Source organism: Glycine soja, chromosome 8 (genome assembly GCF_004193775.1).
Source record: "Glycine soja cultivar W05 chromosome 8, ASM419377v2, whole genome shotgun sequence".
In the NCBI taxonomy this organism is placed as follows: domain Eukaryota; kingdom Viridiplantae; phylum Streptophyta; class Magnoliopsida; order Fabales; family Fabaceae; genus Glycine; species Glycine soja.
In genome coordinates, this window is record NC_041009.1 from 16,726,927 (window position 1) to 16,737,231 (window position 10,305).

The following is a 10,305-nucleotide window of genomic DNA, read 5'->3' on the forward strand; positions in this document are numbered from 1 at the left end:
TAATAACCATAATAATATGGGTTATAGTAATAGTAATGATTATAATCCTACATATAGATATAATAATAATCACAATCATGATAGAAATAATAAAAAAATACTAATTACATATTTTATTAGTGAGAAAGTATGATTCAAACAATAATCTTATAAAATTAGTTTTAGAAATTGTGATTCTAATTTGAAAGACACTTTCAAGTTTCAAGTGTCATACTCAAGGTCCATTAGGATTATTACAAGTTTTTTTGTTTTAAAATATAATTTTTAAAACAAAATATGTTTAACTAAAATGAAATTGAGATAATTTTTAATTTAATTTTAAAACACTATTAAAACCAACAATAAAGGATTTACAAATTTTGTTTTTAATTAAAAAAACATTATCTTTATATTTGACAATAATCCTTCTTGCCAACACAGCAAGCATTGACATAACTTCTCCCACTACTATTATCAACACCGCTGCCACCATTGTAATTCCCCTCCTTGCCATAGCGGTCTTCCTCCTTTTTCTTTATTGCTCGGAAGTTTTATATGATGTTGATTTCAAGATCCTAAGCCTAACATGTCATGGCCGATTGTTCTTCTATCAGCCCTCTACGCTTCCGCAAACGCGGGATTCACAGTCAAAGAATAGAAAAACAAATATTGATAATTACATCATCTAATGAATATTAATTACGTATAGAATATACGGCAATTACATCTTGTAATGGTTATTGAATATCAAAGCGGAATTTTGATTGTTTTCAGCACACCAGCTGCTATTGGAATGGTGTTTAATTTTCTCCTATAGTGTTTCCTGCATTTGAATACTCCCATTGTTAAACAATAATCTTAGTGAAATCTCATAAGCAGAAAATACGGCAGCATTTACGAGGAACGCTCTGGCAACTGTAGTTCCTAAACCCCGCCATAGCACACCGTATCCTTCTGCGTTAACACTCTTTTTGAAACAATCTATAATGCCTTTGTACTTTATAGAAGAGGGTGTTTGAGCCTGTAGTCTTGTCTTTACAACATCAAAAGGGTAGCAACTAATCCAACTCGTCACCCCTGCTAATCCTCCTGCTATCAACATGGTATCCAAACTCTCTTCACCACTTTTTCTGCAACCTGGGTGAAGCTGTTCCCTCATGTATTCGTATGTCCAGAAGTATAAACCATGAGAAGGTCCATCCCTCATCACTGTGAGACCAAGTCCGCGATAGATTCCTCTGAGGCCTTCTTTTCTCCATATATTTTTGGCGAGTGTCAAAGAACCTTTTACAGATTCTGTCATCTTGCCTCCGTTTTGCAGCTGAAGTTGAACTTTGGTCAACTCCACAGGGGATATTAATAGACTTTGGAGAACCCCGGCACCCGTTCCTCCTAAAGCAACACCCTTGTAGGAAGGAGGGTCTTTAGCAAAAACAGATGAGTCAAATACCCTTGACAGAACTGCGTACGTTTGGAAAACCATTGCATTCTGCCACCATAATACCAATAATAATCAAAATGTGAGACAATCAAATTTAGATGCACTTTTTTGTATTAAGTAGTCAAGACAAATAAATAAAGCAAACAGTCACATATAACAGGCCTATCTACTGGGTTATACTCTAACACACCGTTCACATAATGACATAAAACAATTCAAATGATTCATTTGAAGTTTCAGTAGCCTTGAACCCAATGGCACCCACAAACTACAAGTATTGTTTTCAAGCATCTCAAGATTTGACATCATGGAAAATGGAAAATCATTGCTGGCAGTGCTTGAAAATAAAAATAAACATGATTGATAAACATCTAATATGTTATTAAAAAAAAATGATAGGTATGATTGAATTTATGATGGAACAGAAAAGAAAAATAGAGAGAAATATAAAACGTGTTATTGAGATGTTTAAAATTAAAAAAAATTAGTTAGATATCATTACTCGAAATAAAACTCCTCCTGAAACATCTTGAACCAAAATTTTGGGAAGACAAAATAAATTTCAATGCATATCTTTAATATGCGATATCATATTAAGTTGCTATATAAATGAGAAAATAAAATTATCAATTACATAAGAAATAATAAATATATTATTTACATAATTATTACAAATAAAAATAGATAAAATCTATTAACATCTACTTGAACATGCATGTAAACTGTCTTAACTCAAGAAAAAAATGATAAGTAAATATATATAATATGGTTAATATATATTGTATATATTAATATATTATTGCATAAAAAATTTGAACATTAAGATAGAAACCATTATATAGGCTTAAGCATTACATATTTTAGAAGGAAAGAATGACTATTTTATCAAAATAGAGGCTGCCCAACAATAACGTCAAGATGGAAAACGAGAGCAATAACAATGCTTGAAAAGTTAGTGGATCACTGGATTTATATCAAAACAGAAAAATAAATTGATAATACAATTGAGATAATATATATATATATTAAAAAATAACTAAAGAAAACAAAAACACATATATACTTACGAAGGTAAATCGTACAAATATGAAAACAAGTCTATTGAAATTGTTAAAATTAAGTTACATGTTAGGTGTTCAGAGAATAAAAAAATGAGAAAAAGAGAGAAACAACTAATATGTAAGTTTGTGTAAAGTAAAAATATATCAGAAATATTTGAAAATGTTAAAATTATAATTGACCCAAAGAGAATAATAGATGAATTTTCAATTTTCTTTGAAAAGAAAGAGCTTTTGTGTTAAATTATAAGTTAATTTTTGTTGTCTTAATGTTTTAGTTTATCACGGAAAGAAACCTGGCAAAATTCAACCAGAAAATAAATAAAACTTAATCAAAAATTATTTTTTTTTTCTAGGGATCAAACCCAAATTACTCAAGACTATTTAATCTTAACTTTAACATATTAATTATTTGTATTTAATCACTTGTTAAATTATAAGTTAATTAAGTTAAGGTAATATATATATATATATGATAAGTTTGAAAGACTTAGGGGCCGGGGAGCAAAGAATGGCGTATAATAGGTCATTATCCATAGGATTATATTCTAACCAGTAATATACAAACAACCCATCAATACCTCTCATTTTCCTTTATCTCTCTCTTCCTATCACTAAAAAATCTAATCATACCTCGATATTTTGTACTCTCTTTCTAAATGTTACATAAGAATTTGAGGATGTCCATTAAACTTTTTCCTATTCTAAGACACTCACACAGATGATTCCTTTCAAGTTCCAATAGCCTTGAATGGCCCTATTGCTATGGCCCAATGCACCTACAAACTATAAGTAATACTACTATATTTATTCCTATATATAAGTGCTCGTTCCCGTACATTTGCACATTGCACTGGTCGATGTGGTAGGTGGGTTAAAAAAAATGGTTTCAAGCATCTCAAGATCGGATACCATGAAAGATGGAAATTCATTGCTGGCAGTGCCTTTCGGATGTGTTACAACTTTTGTGTCGCAGAAAATAAAACACTTGGAAGTTGGAAGTGATCGAATGATCAACTGTCTAGTAAATCACTAGCAAACCGCAATCATAATTTTGTGTATCCTCAAATTGAGGCATATTGGAGTAGAAGTCATCTTCATTTCCTACCTTACCTAAGTAGATCACTCAGCTATTGCCTCATCCTAAAATTTAATTTAATATTGCTTGAATTGGAAAAACGTTGGGTACGAGTCAGAGTCCTTATTCCTTAACACCTTATCACCTTATCCTAATGAGTAATGATTCTTCAACAAATTCAAAAGCAAAATAAAATAAAAAAAAGTTTTTATCCAATTGCTTTCTTTTATCAGAAAAATAAAACAAAAAAGTTAGAATCCTACGGCATACCAAAATCGTAAAAAGCTGGGGAGGCGGAGAATGTTAAATGAAATAATCTAGATTAAAAATTGGTTGATAAGATACGATTGAAAATTAAGATAAACACCCACGTAAATCCGATTCCCTTGAATTCCACTGCAATTTTATGAGGGTATATGTGGATTTAAAAGAGAGAGAGAAATAACATAAACAAAGTTTGATGAATGAGACCAAAATGACCTGAAAAGTAACGGAGGCTAATGGTGCGCCCATGCCACGGTACAAAGAAGTTGGTCCTTCCCTAGACACCATTTGTCTAAGGATTGTGAATGCAGAGCCATTTTTCGAGTTTTGTAATCTGATTCGAAGAGTATCAAGTGGATAACCTGAAATTATACCAGCAATGCCTCCAAAGCCACCTGCTACAAACTCTCTTCCCGAACCGCTTGCAAGATATTCTGGCCAGAAATCCATTTTCTTCTGCTCTCATTCCTAAAAACTTTATATCAGATAGCTAGTCTCTGTTGCTTTTTTTGCTTACACAATGAATCAAATACCACTAGTGTAATAAGCTATTGAGCTAAAACGCCCTCCTTTGGCGTTTCTATCTATAGTTTGGCAAACCCGAAATGTGATATCTTTATGTGTCAAGTTAATGATAGGAACCTTTTTTTCACCTTCCCATTTCTTGTGAGATGGAAAAGAAACAGAGAACTCCGACCTCAGCTTTTGAGTATAGGCCAAAACAAATGCCACCGGTGGCAATTTTGTTTTGCTATTTTGTAGTGCAAGAAAAAGGCCCCACCAATCAATCTACGTACGTTACCAATACATGATTTACACGTGGAAAAATTTAATCGTGCCCGATGTTGTTGCTTCTAGCCTAGTGTTCAGCAACTTTTTGGAATTGATTTTGGTGCCCCCACCCCACATAAACAGAAACAGATATTAACAATGACTGAGGGAATTCAGTTCAAGGTGAAGATAATTTTATCTATCAACTACCACTACTGGAAAATCTCGTGACATGAAGCCTTGAACCTTGGAAGTTGGAACAGCACAAGTGGGTTGTAGAAATCTTTGTCTTTGTGTGTCATGTTGGGGCTTGATTTTTTGAAAAGCTTGAAAGATTCAGGTTTCTTAAATGTTAGGCCCAATGTGGCATCACCTTCACTGCCAGCAGATTTGGGCAATTGGATCAGGTACAACGGCACCTCATCATGCAATCACAATCCAAGGGTTAATTATTTATTTTAATATTTTTGTCATTAAAAAAAAAAAAAAGGAGAGAAAGGTGAGGATCGTGATCCCAGAAGTCTGTATATTGTGACTTATAAGATGTACCCATACCAGAAAGGTGCATTAGGGACTCCAATAATAATATTATTATTTATTTGTTACAATATTTATTATAGTAATATATAAGTGACCATAGTGAGAAAATATAAAGTGGCCATTTTATTTTTACGTTATTTATCACGATGTCTTTACCATATTGAGTTTTATGGCTTAGTACTTTAGTCGAATTCATCAATATTTTTCACTTCTTCTACTTTTTTTCGTTCCGGCTGTTCCTGCCAAGTAGGAAGGATCATTTGAAAAGAAATTGGCCAAAAGATAATAAGGTTTTTGTTGGGGTCATCTTGAAAAAAAAAGTGAAAAGAAAAATAGTAAGGTTTGTTAGGTAGACAACTTTTAATAACCTCTTCATTCGGGGTCATTCAACTTTAGAAATTGCATATTAAGTTGATTCCAAGTCATAATAATATCATTCATTATTTTCACATGCATCTTATCCAATTTTATGGATGTTCCGTAAACGTAGCCTCCATTGAACATTTGGACTGACTTGTTGAATTCACTTTCTACGAAAAAGAACACAAAACTGAAGCACAGGGAAATTAATTATGTGTATCAAAATGTAAGAAAAAAAAAGGATCTACTAGAGTCAGTTATATTAATCCATTAGTTCCCTTTGTTAAATTTGATGGAATGGCGCATGGCACATTAATTTAGTGACGCGGAATCAAATTTTCCAACCCAAAATTTTATACATAACTGAATTGAAAAATCGTCCAAAAGATGTGTGAAATGATTTATTAAAATCTTTAAATTGTATTATAAATTACTGTTTGTTTTTGAATGTCGGAACCTTTGTATTTTGTAACAAAAAACTTTTAATTTGTTTTACTAGTTTTTAGACCAATAATTATTGGTGATTTGAATTTGTGGGTTTAAAATACACGTCTAGTTTTTCTTTTCAGAACTCAATTTTGGTTGGTTTACTTTATTGGCTATAAAACCATATTTTTAAAGATATAAAGAAAGATGAGAAAGAAAGTAGTGGAAGATTTTTCAATGAAATGAAGAACGTTTATAGAGTTAAAGAAAGTAGTGGCAAGCCCACAAATATTAGCATGACATGATCAATGGGGGAGAAGTTGATGGTCTACCTGGCTGTAAATGATGAAGTAGTTAGCTCAATCTTAATTAAAGAAGGAACAGAAGACCAACTCTTAATCTACTTTATTAGCAAGCCATTACAAGGCGCTGAGGTGAGATACCAGAAGTTGGAGAAGGTGGTTTGTCAAAATTACATAATATACTTTTAGAGTGTGTTTGGATGGAGAAATTTAAAATTCTGAAGAATTTTAAATTCTAAGAATTTCAAATATTTCAATTGAAAATTTTTTATTTTCAAAATTTTGTGTTTGGATAAAAAAGATTAAAATTATGAGGGTAAAAAAAAATGAATGAAAAAAAAGAAAAAATATGATTGGTACGCTAGTTATACGTATTTCTCTATGTTCTTAGGCCCAATCATGTTCCACAGTTTCACACACGGTGTTATAAGAAGAAAATTTTAATTTCTCACATTTTAGAAGGAAATTAAAATTCCAAATTTTTAGTTGTTTAAAATTCTGTTTTAAAATTCTAAAATTTTAAATTATTCACAAAAAAACATCTAAACAATGAATTTTAGATTATAAAAATTCAAATTCTTTGATAAATTACTTTTCTGAGTTAAAATTCTCTATTCAAACATTCTCTGATAAATTTTTAAGGCATTTTTTCTTATTACTTCCATTTAGAGGCCTTCACCTTGCTCTTTATAGCTAGCTTCGTGTCTTTGCCACTATGTCCTAAGAGTGTAAACAAGTTGAACATACCAAAACATTAGAAATTTATAGGCTTGAATTGTGAAAAAAAAATGAGTGGTCAATAATGATTTTTTATATATTTATTTAAACGAGTCTAATCGAAAGTTTCGACTTAATTTATTTAACTCATCTATAATATAAATATTTTTCTTTTGTGATCCTTAAATTATTTTTAACTTTTATCAATTCAGTATTTAATATAATATTTTAATAATTGATATTAATCTACAAATAAAAATATGGGCTCAAAACGTGATATGATATAATGGAATTTATGTAATTTTATTTTTTTATATTTTTTTTATGAAATGCGTGTGTATAAAGTAATTCTCGAGTTGTTAATGTCACGCTTTTAAAATTTAAATGTAAATAATTCAAATAATGGAGTATAATTTTAAGATTAAATTTGTTTATTTAATTAAACAAATCAAGTTTACCGAAATAAAAAAACGACCAAGGAGATGCTAAACTCGAGGACTATCGAAAGGAAGACTTACAATAGCTAGAAAATGTTTCAAATGCACAATGGAAACTAAAATGTTAAAAAAAGGGTAAAACTGAAGAATACAACCAAGGAGATGATTAAACACAATAAAAAAAAATTCATGAAATGAAAATATAACTATGAATTTAAAGAAACTGACTAGCCAAATAATTATTAAAGGGATTTATAATTGTTCACACATATTTTATCATTCAACTAAATTAAATCTCGTTAAAATAAAATATTGTACTATACTTTATACCATGTTCTATACAAAAATAAAATAAAATTATACCATGTTTAAAAGTTGAAACTAAAGAATGATCGATGTTTTTATTATATAATCTCTGCGTTATATGTATACACAAGATTGAGAAAATCATCCCATAAATTTTGATATTAGAATCAAACATCAGAATCAATCTATTTATATATAAAAAAAGGAATAAAATTTATCTGCTGATATAAATGAACAATATTATCGTAATTATACCAACAAGGTAAGGTCCAAGTAGATAATTGAGTTCGTTATACATTGCTCTAAAAAAATATCACCATAATTATTTTCAATATTTTTTCACTATATGTTTGTGGCTGTGTAAATATATTGAAAAAGGTTTATTTTGAAATAAGTAATGTGTAGGAATTTACACATTTGTTTCTATTTTATCATTTTGTTTTCTACACACCATATTCAATTCTGTGTAGACAAAAGTCCAAAAACAAAACTATTATAAAAAGTAAAAAAAAAAATATTGTTAGCATTTATAAAGAAATACTTAAATTTATTGCAGGGAAAAGCCACAAAACATATAAAAAAAAGAGCGAGCCACGAAAACCGACTTGATGTTATTTTTCAATATTAGCAGCAAAAAAAGAGATTAGGATTTGGTGTTGCGCAGCCGCAGGCAGATATGGCCATGGCTTTGGTGAGCCTCAGCACCATTCTCACACCGCCTTCTTCTTCTTCTTCTTCGTTTTCTTCTCCAAAACCTTCTTCTTCCTCCATCGTTCGGTTTCGCCCTCTCACTCCCCTTCCTCGCTTTCGGAGGCACCTCGTTCGTATGGCTCCCGATGAGGAGAAGATGACTCGTCGCTCCCCTCTCGATTTCCCCATCGTATGTTGTTTTCCCTAATCAACTTTATTCTAAGCTTAATTTTTGTAATTTTACTTTCTATATGTCAAGGGCTGGGAATTTTGATTGGGGTACTTTTTTTTATCGTTAACTTCAATTGTTAATTACGTTTTTAACCTCGGTGTTTGCTCGCGAGATTTGCCTCAATTGATTCACCCTGCTATAGTGCTATGTGTATTGCCTCAATTCCTGCTTGAAGGATAATTGATTTACTGTTATTGCATTTCCTTGCTTCTAATTAAGTCCAATCATTTTTGGCTCCGGTTAGATGCAATGCTAGTTTCTCGAATGTTGTCAAAGTGCCAAATTATACTATTAATTGAGAAATTAATGGCTTAAATTGTTATAAAACATTACTATGGTAAAGCTTGTATTTTGTGTAGTTAAGAGATGGCGAGATTATGTTCTATGTGTATTGGTAAATTTTGGCTACTTTGATAAGTGCTGCCATTTTCTGATGCACACCTGAAGTGAATGATGTATCATACGACCTCCGTTCCTATTTATAAGAAACAAGTTATAGTGTATACAACTTGTTTCTTATAAATAGGAAGGGAGGTAATATTTCACAGCAAGCACTACCCTTCCACCCCTTTTGAGTATCCACTCTAGTTGATGGTGTATAGATTTGTATAGGTAGAATCAGTTCATAATCTGGTGGATCTGACAGTGAGTTCAGACTTTGGTGATGTTAGGTCTTATGAGATTGTGAAACCCTCTCTTTCTTCTCATTTTGTTGTCATTTAATGCACTAGCTGATAGCTTGTTGAATGCATATACTGACAGGAGTGGGAAAGGCCTAAACCTGGACGAAGGCCGGATATATTCCCTCAATTTAGTCCTATGAAGACACCTTTGCCGCCTCCGTTGCCCGCAGATCCTCCAGAAGAGGATGAAGAGGAGGAAGAAAAGAAAGAGGAAGAGGAAGAACCTGAAAAGGAGGAGCCAGATAAGCCAGACAAGCCAGAAAAGCAATAGTGTGTAGTAAATGACTGGTCTTGATTCCCTCCAGTTATCCTTGATATGCCGAGCCAGACTGCTGATTGCTAAAGTGAATGTAAGGGTATCACATGAATACCTATAGCATAAAATTTTTTAGCTTTCTTCAAGTTTTTTCTAGCCGCTAATGTGCCCTTATATGAGTTAGCTCATGCAAGAAGGAAACAAAAAGAAAAACAATTTTGTGCTACGAACATATTTGTAGGCAGTAATTTTTCCCTACTTTATCGATTAATTTGCACCTTCATCATCCTTTTGATGGACCTTGATTTATTGTTTAAGATGCAACTTCGATTTTAATTGGATTACTCATCGTGAATTAACAGGAAGATGGAGCTTTTTCTTTAGAAGAAGATTTTAACCTACCCAAGAAGATAATGGCATATTGTATTTCCTGTACGTTGATTAAGTCATTAATATTAATACTAATATCAAATAGTTAATTACATTGGCTTGACTAGTTTGATTTGATAACATTGGTATCTAAAATAGAACTTTTTTGTATTTGGTAGGTTACTGCGATCCTTATTTCTTTAAGTCATTGTATTTGTATATTCGGTTGGAAAGCTAACAAGTGTGGGATAAATTTTTTCAGTCCTGTATTTTTGGAAATAAGTAGTCCATTGGTGTATGTTTGTTTTCATTTGGCACCAAACTCTTGGTTATTTTTTTCATGCGAGTTCAGTTCTAAGCATAATAGTGTTGATACCGGCTATGCTTGAAAGAATA

General features: G+C 31.5%; 2 protein-coding genes across 2 annotated transcripts; one reads left to right on the top strand and one right to left on the bottom strand.

The window, feature by feature from the left end:
- Window positions 1-648: 648 nt before the first annotated feature.
- LOC114424435 (mitochondrial arginine transporter BAC2-like) lies at window positions 649-4,889 on the bottom strand. The gene is made up of 2 exons (XM_028391285.1): window positions 4,037-4,889; window positions 649-1,468 (listed from the first exon to the last, which is right to left on the bottom strand). The coding sequence occupies exons 1-2, from the start codon at window positions 4,268-4,270 to the stop codon at window positions 791-793; spliced, it is 912 nt and encodes a 303-aa protein (XP_028247086.1). The 5' UTR covers window positions 4,271-4,889; the 3' UTR covers window positions 649-790.
- Window positions 4,890-8,238: 3,349 nt separating this feature from the next.
- Window positions 8,239-9,835, top strand: LOC114422411 (splicing factor, arginine/serine-rich 19-like). The gene is made up of 2 exons (XM_028388748.1): window positions 8,239-8,559; window positions 9,364-9,835. The coding sequence occupies exons 1-2, from the start codon at window positions 8,356-8,358 to the stop codon at window positions 9,553-9,555; spliced, it is 396 nt and encodes a 131-aa protein (XP_028244549.1). The 5' UTR covers window positions 8,239-8,355; the 3' UTR covers window positions 9,556-9,835.
- Window positions 9,836-10,305: the final 470 nt, after the last annotated feature.